Below are 16,259 nucleotides of genomic sequence, written 5' to 3' on the forward strand. Positions count from 1 at the left end.
AAAGATTACGCTCTTAATGCCTGAGTGGCAGTGTCTGGGTTGCACTTTCACCACACGATGGCGCAAACAGTGTAGTCTGCAGGAGGGGGGGAAATGCGAGAGCAAGTCCACCTTTCCCCAAATGTTGAACTTTCCTATGTCATCTCAATAGGAAAAAAAACTAACAACGCAAAAGGATTAAACTCTTTAATTATTAACACAATCATCTTAATCACAACAAAAATAAGTACATTGTGACAATTATCATGGCATAAAAGGTACAAAATAATCAAGTATCAAGCAGATAAACTCTGAAATTCCCTATGGTAGCATCATATTGATTGATGTATCTGCAAGCTACTTGGAGATGGGGAATGAAGGATAGAAGATCAAACATCATCTTTTTTTCTTTTTTTTTTTACTTAAGTGCAAAATGCAAAATTAGGATTAGTTTTCAATACAAAAATAAAATTAGTATCAAAGTCACTGGTGATCAATCATATGACACGGGAGGGGACAGGCATTTAGTGCTTGGCATATTCACACGCTATAGTCACGAGGCAAGCTGCTACGCGAAGCTAACCAGACAGAATTTCATTTCACAGCATAACCTATGATGTGTGGTTTGATCAAGAAAGTGAGCGGCGCTTCAACGTGTCTCAGTTTGAGTTCAGAGAATCCAGCCGCCTCCAGATGCTTCCACGTTTCCCGGGTGACCATGCATCCATCCCCAAAGTAGTACCACGCAGGCTGGAGAACATGCTGGAAGAAGTAGGCCCAGGTGGAGGGGTCTGCCATAACATGCTCGATGAAAAAGAAGGCTCCCCCCTGCAAAGCAAAGATTGGTTATGTGTAGCATAATATAGTATGCAAATTGAAAAATGTATCCATTCTACCTGGTAATACATGTTGGGTTTTTTTTTATATCTCTTGCAGAAATAGGTTCCCATACTTGTTTTGTGTAGCCTACTTTCAGGGATACTGGTAGAAACTGTCAAATACAAAAACTTTCAAGTTGAATATCAGATGCAAGTTGATATTATGGAATGAAAGTCCATAAGAGAATATTGATTGGCACATCAAAATTAATTATGAAACCATACTGGCATCATCTCAGGAGAAAGGTAGCAGCAGTGTATAATTATTAGTAAGAGTCAATAGGAAATCCAGTGGCAACAACCTAAAGATGAAATAATTAGTACATTGGGAGGTGCATCTGCGTGGGATCATTTCTCTGCTTTGCATGTTTTACATCAGCATGAGGAGTTATTTTATTTTTGTCAATTAGAGGCTAATACACAGCAGACACCTCACCAACATAGGCCTACACAAACACACAAGGTTTGTCTATTTAGCATATTCAATTTTATTTCATATTCTCAGTAAATTCTATACATACATACAAAATAAAATATTATATGATCCTACCAAAAAACACTTATTTTCTTGTTGTTTGTTTAGGGAATTGTTATAAATTTCCACTGGTGGATGATTAATCCAGAAGTTGAACTGCAGCGCAGCTATTATTTGAACAGTAGCCTTATTCAAATACAGGCTATGGCTGCACATTTACTGGGAATAAACCTATTTTGACCTAAGTTTTTCAGGAGCCACAGATGACTTACTGGTCTCAGTATGCGGTGGGCCTCTCGCAGAGTTTGCGGTATGTTGTTGACAGAGCAGAGCACCAGGGTACAGACAACAGCGTCTACCGACTCGTCCTGCACTGACCCCATGTCCTCCCCCGACGCCACCACAAATCTGTCATACGTGAGGTGGTCATTCTCGCCCATGCTTTTCTTCAGATATTTCTGAAAATGGGGGTTCGGGTCAGTGCAGATCACCTTGCTGCCAGGCGGATAAAACTGAAAATTTGTGCCGGTGCCGCAGCCAATCTCCAAAATTGTGAGCCGCCCGCCGCCAGGCTGGTTGAACTCTGTGAGGCTGCGAAACAGCTCCTTCTTCTTGTCGTGCATTTTTTTGTTGTACGTTACAGAAATCCGGTATAAACAAAATGGGAAGAGACGTTTGTATAGTTGATACAGGCCTGCCGCTTCCATCAGATGAAGGGGCAAGCATAACGCACTGACGACCAAACTACAAAGTCGCATTAGAAAACTCATTTTTGCTGACTGTAACTATAGACTGTATAAAATACCTGTGACCTGCGTGGCGACCACGTGAGAGACGACCTACAACGGGAAGTCCGGTTAAAAGTTCCAAAATAAGAGTCGACAAGTAGAAACCTAGTACACGCTAATGCCAACTGCCACTATAATTCAGTACATTATGATTGTTGTAGTACTATCATGCTACCTTTTTTACTCAGTGAAATGTTGGCACCATTGAAATCCATTGTAAGGCTAGCTAATTTCAACTGTTAATTGTAAGTATTAACGTTATTGGACACACACATGGTTTTGTATTTTAGGATAATTGCTATTGGTATAACTAGGTGTTTAGGTATAACTAGCTAGCTATTGTTAGTTCCCTAACAGCTAAGTGTAGTGTTTTAGCTGCTGAAACTTAACATATAGCATGTAATGTTAGCATTAAGTTCCATTGTATTAGCTAGCGTTAAAAACTTAATTGTGTAGACTAGTCCTGTGCATTGCATTTTAAATTAAATATTGAGTGTTCAAGTTCTGACTTTGCCGCTTCGGGGCAGAGTAGCTCCTAAACAAGCTGACAAATCCCACATCCCTGATATAACATTAGTTAATGTTATTACGGCTAACGGCTACGGTTACTATGTCAACAAAACAAAAAATACTGATAAGAAGTACTGCAGCTGCACGTTCTTTAGCATGCTGGCTATACAGTCCCCTTCACTGGCTAATGTTAACTGTAGTCGCTAACTTTGTTTGTGTGCCACATGGTACTTTATTGTTAGCTGTAAAACAGTGGCTTGCTGCTGCTGGAAGTGGTGTTGATGGAAGGCTAAAAACAGGCTAAAAAGACAGAAGTTGAAGAATTTAGTAATAATTCATGGTGTGTTCGTCATGGCAGGCAAAACATTACAGATTAAACATAGTAATTTATTTCAAATAATACAGTACTGATGGCGCTCCAGGAGACAGCTTCACAGAAAATGATGGAAACTCCGGTAAACTCCCACTGCAACGTTACAGTAATATTTTTTAAGCTTGACGTTGAGCTAAACCATGCTCTTTGCGTGATAATGTTACAATGACTGCATTTAGCCAATGTGATACTTTGACATCACATTTGCTTTGTACCGTTAATGTTACATAATTTCTTTCAGGTTAAAATCAACCCCGGTGGTACACAGGATAGTAATATGGGTCGCATTAGCTGGTGAAGTAATGGGGCAAGCCATACAACTGTAGTATTTTGCAACAGATAATGTTAGCAATTGGTCGCCATTAGCCGGCAAACTATCGTTACCTAACTTGAGCCAACTAAAGCACAAAATCAAAATATATTTCACATGATTTGCAGTAATGTGAGTTTACCTGTCTGATGGGATGTGCGCCAGCTCTGGGTCGGTTATGAAAACAAAGTGAAGGTCTCTCAGGTGACTCAAATGCCTTTCCGATGTTAATTGTGTTTTTGTTCGAAGTCGAATATTTATTATCCTTATGTTGAATTTGTGTTGGAGTCTGTTTTAAGAAGAAGAAGATACTTTATTGTCACATACACATAGCAAAATTCATTCTCTGCATTTAACCCATCTTTCAAGGGACCAACTCTAGATCTTTGCCAGTGTCTGGTCAATAACACTGACTGGAGAACCTAACATGTTTTTGGTTGTGGGGAAACCGGAGCAAACCCATGCAGATACGGGCAGAACATGCAAATTCCACACAGAAAGGCCGGGGCAACCAGGATTTTAACCCACAACCTCCTTGTTGTGAGGCCTCAGTGCTATCCACTGGACCACACTGGTCTGTGTTGTGCTGGGAGCCTGTCGTTTTTTTGGTGTTAGCAGACTCGGTAGCACTTTATAATAACTACACACTATAAAGCTTTAGTTAAGCATTAGTAAATAAAGAATTCATCATTTATAAAGCATTGTTCATACTTCAATACACATTAGTAAGTCATTCATAAACACAGTTACAAATGTTTTATTCTTTATTATCTACACACTATGAAGCAGTTGTTAAGTATTAGTACATTTTTAATTCATTTATAAACCATTGTTCTTACATTAATACACATTAGTAAGTAATTTATAAACATAGTTATACATGTTGTATTCTTTATTAATAGGCTCATCTATAATGTGCTTAATAATTGTATTTTCTTACTTTATACATGATCGGTTCACTATTTATAAATTAAGTATTATTTTAATGACAAACCATTTATATATGAGTTGTTAATGGTTCATAAGATCATTTGGAAAGTTTGGTCTTCCAATTTAGGCTCTGATGTGGAGGTTGATAAGTATACTGACCCCCTTGGGTTGGGGGGAGTGTCAGTTTGAAATCTCGCCTAGAGGTCCAATGCTGCCATGACAGGCCGGCCCTGACTACACACGGCAACAACACGCCAAACACAATGAAATTGGAGTCCGCGGTAGCACTTTATAATAACTACACACTATAAAGCATTAGTTAAGCATTAGTAAATAAGGAATTCATCATTTATAAAGCATTGTTCATACATTAATACACATTAGTAAGTCATCTCATAAACAGTTTCATTCTTTGTTATCTACACACTATGAAGCAGTTGTTAAGTATTAGTACATTTTTAATTCATCATTTAATAAACCATTGTTCTTACATTAATACACATTAGTAAGTCATTTATAAACATAGTTATACATGTTGTATTCTTTATTAATAAGCTCATCTATAATGTGCTTAATAATTGTATTTTCTTACTTTATACATGATCGGTTCACTATTTATAAATGAAGTATTATTTTAATGACAAACCATTTATATATGAGTTGTTAATGGTTCATAAGATCATTTGGAAAGTTTAAAAAAAAATGACGACATAGGTTAACTGCCTGTTTTTTGATACTTTCCCGAGAAAGAATATAAACAATCTCAGCATAACTCGTAAATCTACCAGTGGCAAAGCCCAAAGGATGCTACTAAGGCTACACGAAAGATTCCCCAGCTAACTTTACTGGGTAAAAGCCTCACTGTTACAGGCCTGGTACCGTTTCTCTGAGAAAGATCATCTATCACTAACAGCTCATCAATTATGTGCTTATTGATTGTATTTGATAAAAAGTTATTCCAATGAAAAAACATATTTATGCGCCTATGGTTCATACGATCATATAGAACATTTAAGGAAATTATTTAAGTATTTTCTCTCTAAAGTAAGGACTATCTAGGCCATACAAAACATTACAAATGAGATTGAAAAAAGTCTCAGTTAGGCTTCTTAAGTCTCAGCTTTATTAGGGCCTGGGTTAACACCCCTATGTCGAGTTGTTTTTGGACGTCTCAGCGGTCAAGTTAGCAACAATAAATACGCAACGTCTGGTTACGCTTTCAAAATAAAACTAGTGAATAACGTTTTGAAACAGAACGTTAGTTGCATTCCATACGCAACCGAAGAAAAAAACTCAATATTGTGTATCTGTGTTTACATCACAACAAGTGAAAGTATGGTTTCTGGTCAAGCCGCCCTTCTCAACCATGTCTCCTCCTTACCAAAGAAAACATAACAAAATACGGGCCTTAAAGCAGCGCTATTTTGACCCTTGGCGCATCCAGTAGTCTCTGCAGTGTGCGCTAGTGATGGCAAGTTCGAGTCTTTTGACAGACTCGTTCATTCAAATCTCGTTCTTTAAAATTAACTAATCTTTTTTTGAGTCATTTCGTTCATTTTGTTCATTTGAACTAGGCTGGTTATTGCGGCGCTGCAGCCCTCTAGCCCTCACCTCTTGATTACTGTATATCATCATTATATAAACCCCCACAACCAAATTCAAACCATGTAAAAACCACAGAAATATATTGTCAATATGTAATACCACTACTCCGGCTAAATCCTTCCATTTTCACAATCAAAAAAAGAGTAGTATACAACCAGACCAGACATATAAAGGCTTATGTATATAATTACTATCATTATCTCTGAAGTGCTCAGTAACCTAACGTCCCTATCCATGAGTAAAATATTAATATCAGATTTGCAGTAAATATATTGAAGTAATAAGCTTGATACACTATATGAATAAACACACTCTTATTAAAATTCAACCAATTAAATAATAATCTGGATCAAGCCACCAAGTTCTTAAAGAACTCCAGCACAGACAGAGGAACAAAGAAATAAACACATATAAACGCAGCAATTTGGCAGTTCTGGACGCAGAATGGGCCACATCAGGTCCGGATTATGCAGACAGAGAAACGAACATGAGCACATCGCTCTCAAACACTGCAGGTTGTTCACCAGTCAGGAGCTGTGAAACAACAGCACGGCTCTGTTGGTAAATAAAAAGGAAAAGTTACATTGCGTTCTCTGGTGGACCTGGATCAGCTGTTAGCTGTTTACAGGGCTAACTCTAATGTTGCTACGTGCCTGTGTTTTAATGTTTTAATGACCGGGTCTGTTTGTTTTGGAGAGGAGACTACCTCTGAGGTAATTCGGCTCCAGGTAGAACCCTGTCAGGGCTCTGAAGTGGACCCAGAACAACTCTCATCAGCTGTTAGCTGTAATGTTAAACACTAGCAGGCTGTGTTAAAACTATAACTTAGCACAACATCACTGCACTGTAATAATGTTAACAAATAATAATTAACAAAATAGCTATATAATGTCAGTCCAGTGACTGTTACCTGACAGCCGACCTGCCTCTCATTCTCCAATGTGAGCAGTGAACGAGTGGTTCATTCCTGCTCCACAGTAGCAGCTGTCACGTGACAAATGAATGACTCAGACCTAGAGACCCACAGTTGAGAGTCGTGAACTAATCACTTCTGTTTCCTGTGCTGCCTGCTTACTACAGCCCTGTAGCCAAGCTGTCACGTGACAAATAAACGACTCAAACAGACCCACAGTTGAGAGTCGTGAACTAATCAATTCTGTTTCCTGTGCTGACGGAGCCCATGTAGCTGACGTGTGACGAGTGAACGTAAGAGTCCAAGATCCTTCACGCATGCATGAATATTAACGAATCACTCACTGAGACAACCCGTTCCTCCCGAGTCATACACACGATTAGGTCTTATGAACGAAACGTACTTTGAACGACACAACACTAGTGTGCGCTCACTTTAGCGCCAGACTGCACCGAGGAAGAACAGAGAGAAGCAGGCTAAGACGCATGTGGAAAAACGAGATCACATGGGCCCAGAAGCAGGTCTTAAGTGTAAAAACACCATCACTCAGGATTTTTGAATGCCGTCATTTGCCGAAGGAGTTTTCCCCACCTGGAAGCTCCGGTGAGTAAAGTTTGTAACCTTTAGGAGAGAGCTAAAACTGCAGCGTGATGCTAGCTTAAATAGGTGGTTTAAAACCATATTACTGTAAGTTATCTATTTTGTAGAAACACCTGCTATTAACCTGACTTTTAATTAATCAATTGGTGTTAGAAATAGCTCATATGAAAAGCTAAAACCCTCCCAAATGATGTTTAATGCACTGAAATAAATTAGTTTCACTGAAAAAAGATTTATCATCTAAACAAGACAGAAAGGTCAAATTTTGGCAAGACAAAAGTTTTGTCGCCTATACAGAAATTTAACAAATTTACTGCAAATACAAAAATATGTCAGCAAATTAAATAGTGGTGCTGTGAGATCCAAATTTAATATCTTGTATGACTTCCATGAGCTTGAAGGACTGCATCCATGCGGTTTGGCAAGGATGCATACAATTTATTGATGAAGTCATCAGGAATAGCAAAGAAAGCAGTCTTGCATTCCTCCCAGAGTCCATCAATATTCTTTGGTTTCGTCTTCCATGCTTCCTCTTTCATCCTACCCCACATATGCTCAATGATGTTCATGTCTGGTGACTGGGCTGGCCAATCCTGGAGCATCTTGATCTTCTTCGCCTTGAGGAACTTTAATGTGGAGATGGAAGTATACGATGGAGCACCATCCTGCTGCAGAATTTGGCCTCTTTTATGGTTGGGAATATAAGAGGTAGCTAAGATTTCTTGGTATTTTAGACTATTGATGTTGCCTTCCACCCTGCAGATCTCTCGCACACCCCCATACTGGATGTAACCCCAGACCATGATTTTTCCGCCACCAAACTTCACTGTTTTCTGGGTGAATCTCGGATCCATGCGGGCTCCAGTAGGTCTCCTGCAATATTTGCGGCGACTGTGGTGTAATTCAACAGAAGATTCATCTGAAAAATCCACCTTCTTCCACTTCTCCAGCGTCCATCCTTTTAGCAGGCTGTAGGCCTTGGCAAATGCCACACGGTTTTTCAATTGTCTTTTGTTTATTGCTGGCTTCTGGGCACTGATTCGACCATGGAGGCCATTTCGAGACAGAATCCGACAAACTGTTCTGGTTGACACAAGGACTTCAGGTGACCAGGTCTCGTGGAGCTCTGCTGCAGTGGAAAATGGGCTGGCCTTGGATTTTCGAGCCAACAAACGGTCCTCTCGAGCAGTTGTCTTGCCTGACCTGGGCTTGTCAAAAATGTCTCCAGTGTCTTCAGATGTTTTTTTTATCCTCTGTACTTGACGCTGAGACACATTGAAGGTGTCTGCCACATCAGTAGTGGATCTGGTCTTCAGCCTCTCAGGAATGTTTGCAGAGGTGTAGTTGCTGTTGATGTGAAGGTCTAGTGTACTGGGTTTGTTTTTATACACACCTGAGACCTAATTGATCCATTATTAGTCACAGGTGAAGCTCATATGACAAGGTGACAACACTTATGTCTTTGCAAAAATTGACTCAATGGGCTTTACCAAGCTGTGAATATTAGAATACTTTTTGACAGTTTCGTTTTGCACTGAAACATTATTACAAAAGCTGTTGGGATTAAAATGAGCCATTTCTTGTACTCTCTCTCCAGCGCTCTGTTTTGACTTTGTCGGTTACGTTGGTGAGACAATCAGCTGATCACTAATTGGCAGTAAAATGTAGCTTCCAGCGTGAAAGCTCTGATCAGCTAGCTAAACTTTTACTGCCCTGGTAGAAAAAATATGTTGTTGGATTGTAATTTAATGTAGTTATTCTACAGTGCTCTGTTATGGCTTTGCAAGGTGGACAGAAATGTGCCTGTTACCTTCCTGAGACAAACCGCTGATGAATATTATTGGCAATAAAACAGTAACAACAGGGAAGCTCAGATCAGCAGCTAAACTTCTGTTGAATACTGCCCTGGTGGAAAACATGTATTTATTTTACTGCTAATAGTGACATATAACATGACCTATCAAGTGACCAATAGTGAATACTTTCCAAATTTGCATTTAAAGTTTTATAGTGCTTTGCCACTGTGCACACACATGTGTAACTTTCACTAACTAAATGGCCATTAAAAACGTTGCACTGTTTTACCACAAGCTGAAATTATGACTGTCAGTACTAATTTGTGTTTGTGTTGTATTTTAAAAAAGACATTTTGGTAATATTTGCAGATTGCTTATGTAATTAATTAAGCAAAGCGAGAGGAGCCTTGACCTGACAATGCCTTTGGAAATAAGTTTGGTTTATAATGGACTGTGGTGCAGAAACAGTGAGGCTTACATTTTCCTGTTATCTGTCACTGGTCATTCTTGATGCACTAGATGTGATAGTTTTTTGAGATGTTCTTCATTTACTTTGGTATGTTAGTCCAGATGAGCCAACCCTCCCAAGATGTAACAAATAATTCGCAACTAAATGCCACTAAAACTTACACACTGAACCTTTAAGGGCTTCATATTCAAATATTGTTTTTAAATTAATCTGTGAAACACTGACTTCACTCGCTCTGCTTTTCTCTTATGTTACAGCGAAGAACATCTATGGAGACACCTGGGATGAATGAAAATGAAATTAAGATGTAATAGGTGTTCTTGCATCTCTTGAGACCACAGTACAGCAGACAGCTCAGTGGCCCTTTTTCTCCAGTGTGACTTAGCCAGGTGTCATGAAGTTGTTTCTGATCAGTGTCGTTGCAAGTGAGTCAATTAAATCCAGTTGCTTGAGGACTAAAACTGTCTCTCTGTGCCTTGACATATGAATTCTGTGTACTTTTTTTTATCTTCACTTGCACAAATTTTAAATTACAAAATTTTAAAGCTCTCAAAACTTAACTGGAAAAGAAAAGTAAATGTTTCATCCCATAGTTTTCATTGGGCATATCGACAGCAAGACATAGTATATAAGCAAAAACAGAGTACATCCTGCTGATGTCATGGTCCGGATTGATTGATTAAATAAAATATATATTCACTACTTACAACTAAAAACCACTCTGGTGTGTATGGTGTTGTTACACACTATAAACAATATATTTGCTTTTTTGTTGTTTTACCTTCGCTGTGCAGAACAATGCCTGTGCAGAGTTTGACACTAGAGTGCTTTATTTCACATGTATCTGCTGAAGGGAAAAAGTCTGTGCTCACCTTAAATCTGAGTTTACGACGAACACGTATTGGCATGACTTTTACATCATAACTATAGTCATTGTTATCACTTTTTTATATGCATTTCTAGTATTACCGGGACCATTACTATTATTTTACATCGCTGTGTGGAACTTTGATTGTGCTGCTGTGTTTATTTCTCCTGCTCTCTGTATCTCAACCCAATAGGTAGAGGCAGATAGCCGCCTACCCTGAGACAAGGTTCTGCTCGTGGTTGCTGAAGAAGTATTTTTATGTGTCTTAATTCATGTCTGGAAGGGGGTCTTTGAATATATTCAAATACTTTGTGCAGATAGGTTTTGTTGTTCTTATGATTTTTCTTTGTATATCTTGCAAATTGTATTATAAGTATAGAATATTTTTCTTGACCACGACATCGGCAGAATGTAATTAGTTTTGTGCCCATATATAGGTATACTGTGTCCATTGTTATACCTGATGAAGACCTTGTATGGTTAAAACATTTTTTTTTCTAGTTCAACGGTAAAGTTTTCAGAACTTTAATCCAGTATGCATATACTCAATTTTTTTGCATTGAAATTAACCTAAAATGTGTTATCCTGCACATGCTTTAAATACAGGACAGAATGTGCACACAAGGTTAGGTTTGTGTGTATGTGAGTTTAATACATTTATTTCAAAAAATAATAATGAGGGGCAAAAGGTACAAAATATGTATGTACAAAAGTCACCGTAACATTAAAACATTCAGAGAAATGCCATTTAATTAAAAAGGCAGGCAGACGCTCCACAAATACTGTAAAAGCCTAATATAAAACCATCAATTAACAATGTGTCCGAGCATTTGACATTGTAGATGACACAATCGAGTGACAGACGCTGCAGGTACAAAAATATAGTATCGACAGAAAAAGGTTTATCTGTATGGTTAGAAAATTGTAAAGCAATTGAATAAATAACCATGACTATAGCTGAACATGACTATGGTTGTGGTTGCAACTGTGGCCAAAACTCTGCTCTGAACAGTGTCCGTGACTTAGTCCCAAGCCATGTGCTGAACCATGTCCATGACTTAGTCCCAAGCCATGTGCTGAACCATGTCCATGAGTTAGTCCAAAGCCATGTGCTGAGCTATGTCCATGAGGATGAGGACTGATAGGTGGTGTGGGACTGGACAGAGCATTGATCGAATTTGGCCAGCCTTCGTAAAACTTGCCCATGGTATCAGCACTATTGATGCTGGATAATGGAGCATAAGCCTGGACCGGGTAGGACCCGGGTGTTGGATTGATTTGTGGAAGGAGGGTCTTCCTCCGCTCTTCTGTGGAAGCGGGGACAAACATAGCACCACTGATGCTCCTCAAGAACCTGAAAGGCATCATCTTCTCCAGAATGCCAGCTCTGGCCTCAGACAGGTCCATAAGAGAGAGCCATCCTTTCCCATACATCACTCCAACCAGGATTGCGATGACGTTACAGGGGAGCACACTGTGAGGAACGAGGGCAGTGGTGATTATGAGGAACACCCAGGGCAGAGCCATGGTGGGGAAGCTGACTCCACACAGGAAACCTTTTGTCATTCTTGTGTGCATGGTAGTTAGAGCCACACATGCAAGGGCCACAGGAACCAGCCCCTCTGCGTGACTGTGGTTGCCATCAACCTGCATAAGATCCACGAAGCTGTAAAACAAGCCTGTGGTGGTCGACAGCAGGAAGAACAGGAACAGGAAGCGGACAGTACCGACACCTTTCTCCACGCTGCCACTGAGAAACGCCAGGACTATAATGTTCAAGATAAGCTGAGCGAGGGTTTTGTGGTAAAAAGGGTAGGCCAAGAGTCTGTGGAGGTGTCCATATTGAAAAACAGTGGCACCAACACTGAAGACACCCTGTGTGAAGTTGAAATATGTTTGGATACCAAACAAAACACACGATACGAGCACCACTGTTAGAATCCCACTCGTGAGGACAGGAGCCACGTCTTTGAAAACTTGAAAGATCATTTTAAAGTGCTCATTCCGTGTCATCTTGCCAAATTAAGTTACTTCCGCGGCTAATAGTTAGCTAACGTTAAAGCAAAAGTTCACAGTGGTTCACACTTCCTAAACAAGGAAGTACGGTCCTGACCAGACTGGTTTGAGCCAAAGCTGACGGTGCACCTCTCGGCTTTTATAGAGAAAAGTTTTTTTTATTTTAAAGTTTTAAAATCATAGATAAGAGCCTTTGACGGCAACACTTACAACTTGGTCATTAGCGGATCCCGGAAGTAACCCTAAAAATCATGTTGGCTTGAGTGCTACAAGACAACTTCCGGTTTAACCCTTCAAAATAAAATATAAATTGACGCACGACAGTTGCATTTAACTGCGTAACAAAGTGGACCATCTAAGCTGTATGTAAGGGTTGACCGCACTTACAATACTAGATATTTGTATTTTACTGTATTTTTTTAGTATGTCCAATTGACTGTACTTTGTACCTCTATTCCCCTATAAGTGAGAGTAAAATATTTACTGATCCTTCAACATTCATGCAGAACATAGCCTAATATAATCTTAATATAATGCATTAATCAAAAACTATACTGTAATAACGCGCTAAAAAAAACATTCTACATAATGAATACTTCTATTGATACTTACTTAGGTACACTTTGTTGATAAAACTTTAATGCTTATGTACGTTTACATATATATATATATATATATATATATATATATATAATCTTAAGCAACTTTCAGTTCAAAGCACCTTGATTTTCACAGTAGATGTGGGTTCTAATTTGTCTTTGCAGGAAAAAAGGTTTTGTTGTTAAAGTGTTTACATTTATGAATATAAAATGTATCAGGTGGAGTTTGTTCTCATCCTGCTGTTCTAAAGAAACCAAACGACACATTTTCCAATTTAAGTGAGACAAAAAGAGCGAAACGTAACAGAACAAAGCTTTTGTAATGTGTGTCTCTTTTTTTCTCAATTAAATTTGAAAAACAAAGGAAATGAGACGTAAGCACGTCTGTCCCTCTTCCGCTGTCGTACGGTTACTGCGGCGGATGTTGATGTTTTGTTTCACAGCTCGCCGAATGATGTGAACTGTATCGTCTCCGGGACGGGTTGATATATTTTGTTTGTGATTGTCCTCGCGGTTTTCTACTGTTCTCCCTGTAAGCTTTGTCTGTTCGTCGGCATCGTGTCTCTCCCGGTGTCTCTCCCGGGAAGCGCGAGGCCGAGTCGTGCGATGATGGAGGACTTTGATGAGATCTACGAAGAGGAGGAGGAGGAAGAGGAGGACGAGGACAGGGCCGCGGAGGAGCAGCTCCTCAAGTACGCTCCGGACCCGGTGGTGGTGCGAGGGTCCGGCCACGTCACTGTGTAAGCAACCGGCGACGCTTACGGGCACCGAGAAAGGAGTTTACCGTTACCTTGAAATGATTAGCATCCGCGGTCTCCGTGAATAGCGAAGTTAGCTAACACTGGTGACCTAGCATAGCCAGTTAGCTAGCTTCTAAGTTAGCAGGGAGCTAACGTTAACCCTGCGTGCAGACGAGGAGTGGCTAAGATTTAGCTTTCGTTTTAGAGTCCATGGCGTAATAAATGTGTGTTTATTGTTTGCTACGTAGTGTGACGTGTTGTTGCGTTTCAAGTCAAGACAGTTTGTCCCCGTTATTGGTTCCACTATTTCAGGGAACACAGGATCAGACTCGTTATCTGATTTGTACTGAAGTGGGTCTAAAAGGTTAAATGTAGCTAAATCGTGCATACAGATTGGTACTTCTACCCTGGATCTCAAACTATGCCCAGCCAAATATTAACTTAAAGTTGTTGTAGCAGTAGGAACTGAAGTTACTGGATGTTGTCTGTAGGTAGGAGCACTGAGAGTGTTAGCTGCGGGCTAGCAGCAGTGTGTTACTGTAGTTTGGGGTTCAAACTACTGATATAATTCACTCAAATTAGCTGTGTTTTCATATTGTTTCCCCTTAAGGCTCTTTCTCACACAGTCTTGATAGTGCATTGGATGTCAGCATTTTCTCTTGTTGGCCGTCTTGGCCACCTATGTGGTTGTGTAATGCAGCCCAGAGTGAACAGTGAAATCTATCAAGTCCTGTGCAGTGTAGAGGGGCTGCTTCTGTAGAATACACTTTGTTTGATTTAGGACTAAGGCACATGCATGTAGTTGGGGTTTTGGGTGTATATTGTAACTATGTATCATCTTAATATCCCTTAAACATTTTATATGAATTTCTGTTTTGATATTATAAAAATGTGTGTGTTGAGAAGCTTCCTCAAAAATTAGATGGTGCATCTCAGGACGTTTATGCTGATGCACATTACCATTAGAAAAGTAATAATTTACCGTTGATACCTGCTCGCCTTAGCAGGTTTACCTTTGGCTACGTGGAATAAAATAGCTCTCCACAGGAGGCCTGAAATGTAAAATTGAGTAGCACACATGATAGACAAGACTTGATGCCACTTGGCAAACAGTTCTTTATTCAAGCCAGTCAGCCAAATGGGTTGTATTTCTGCTTATGTATAACGTATTACTTTTTTCCCTGCCCCCCACAGGTTTGGGCTTAGTAACAAATTCGAGTCAGAATTTCCTTCTGCACTTACGGGAAAGGTGAGAGTCTTGTCATTATTTATTAGTCAATTTTAACTCACACCACAGGATGTACAATATATTCTAGCCAACAGTGAAAATATGATACTTAATTTGATACATTTTTATATTACAATTGCTTAATATTCTGCAGCGCAGAACATATGATGAACATATGAAATTTTTGTGGCACAGGTAAAATAGTTTTGAACTCTACATAAAGCATTCCAATAGGGCTGAAACGATTAATAAAATGCATCGACGCAAATTCTTTCCATCGATGCTTCATTTAATCCATATAACTATAAAGCACACTGTTTCGCACAGACATTTATTACTGTCGCACATCGCGCTTACGCTGTCAACACGACATGATTATAATGGAGCTGTTTGCAAAGTGGAGGAAGAGAGAGAAAATAGTGAGGGACAAAAAAGAAAGTGTCCAAAGCATGGGATTATTTCAAGCTAAAGAAAATGACAACTCTGTAATGTTACCTTCCGTCCACCGTAAAATGAAATTTAGGTCGCCTCGGCAACAGCACGATGGCATCTGATCAGAAAGCAGCCGGTGTTCTGTCCGCAGACATTTTAGCATTTAGCATTTAACTGAAATCATGATTGATTGTTGAGTTGAAGGCTAGCCAAACTAAGTCCTCAGCTGAAAATGTACACACGTGCGTGTACTAATCCATCCTTTCACCCATATTCTTTGTCTTTATAATTGCCATCTTTATATTAACAAACAGCTGTTTCGTGTTCAGGATCGCTCATTTCATGTTTCACATGTGTTTTCTTGACAAAACGTGGTTTGGAGACCAGCGTCGGGTGACACAGCAGCTGTCAGCTTGTGTAGTGTGTGACTCCGTGTCACCGATCAGTCACTTAGTGTGAACGCCACAACAACTTCAAGACTTAACTATATTGACTGTACCATGTATGTGCTCTTCACCAGGTAGCACCAGAGGAATTCAAAGCCAGTATCAACCGTGTGAACAGCTGCCTGAGGAAGACGCTGCCAGTGAATGTGCGGTGGCTGCTGTGTGGCTGTCTCTGCTGCTGTTGCACACTGGGCTTCAGTTTGTGGCCTGTTATCTGCCTCAGCAAGAGGGTGAGAGACCCATCTATGTTGCATTTGCACCAGTATCATAGTAATTCCAAATCAATAATGGAAAGAATATCATC

General features: G+C 39.7%; 3 protein-coding genes across 3 annotated transcripts in view; 1 reads left to right on the forward strand and 2 right to left on the reverse strand.

Moving 5' to 3' along the window:
- Positions 1–172: 172 nt before the first annotated feature.
- LOC123987469 (methyltransferase-like protein 7A) lies at positions 173–2,191 on the reverse strand. The gene is made up of 2 exons (XM_046076411.1): positions 1,605–2,191; positions 173–807 (listed from the first exon to the last, which is right to left on the reverse strand). The coding sequence occupies exons 1-2, from the start codon at positions 2,100–2,102 to the stop codon at positions 574–576; spliced, it is 732 nt and encodes a 243-aa protein (XP_045932367.1). The 5' UTR covers positions 2,103–2,191; the 3' UTR covers positions 173–573.
- An 8,934-nt stretch (positions 2,192–11,125) lies between these two features.
- rhbdd2 (rhomboid domain containing 2) lies at positions 11,126–12,788 on the reverse strand. The gene is made up of 2 exons (XM_046028907.1): positions 11,580–12,788; positions 11,126–11,543 (listed from the first exon to the last, which is right to left on the reverse strand). Exons 1-2 carry the CDS (start codon positions 12,505–12,507, stop codon positions 11,446–11,448), a joined length of 1,026 nt encoding a protein of 341 aa, XP_045884863.1. The 5' UTR covers positions 12,508–12,788; the 3' UTR covers positions 11,126–11,445.
- A 706-nt stretch (positions 12,789–13,494) lies between these two features.
- The window catches only part of LOC123986886 (cysteine-rich hydrophobic domain-containing protein 2-like), a 3,155-nt gene continuing 390 nt past the window's right edge, over positions 13,495–16,259 (forward strand). Inside the window, exons 1-3 of the mRNA XM_046075302.1 lie at positions 13,495–13,849; positions 15,044–15,098; positions 16,030–16,185. Of these exons, the coding sequence (XP_045931258.1) occupies positions 13,716–13,849; positions 15,044–15,098; positions 16,030–16,185 (345 nt within the window). The 5' untranslated portion in view covers positions 13,495–13,715. The remainder of the gene's footprint in view (positions 13,850–15,043; positions 15,099–16,029; positions 16,186–16,259) is intronic.

The sequence above is a fragment of the Micropterus dolomieu genome, linkage group LG18 (assembly GCF_021292245.1).
Source record: "Micropterus dolomieu isolate WLL.071019.BEF.003 ecotype Adirondacks linkage group LG18, ASM2129224v1, whole genome shotgun sequence".
Lineage (NCBI taxonomy): Eukaryota > Metazoa > Chordata > Actinopteri > Centrarchiformes > Centrarchidae > Micropterus > Micropterus dolomieu.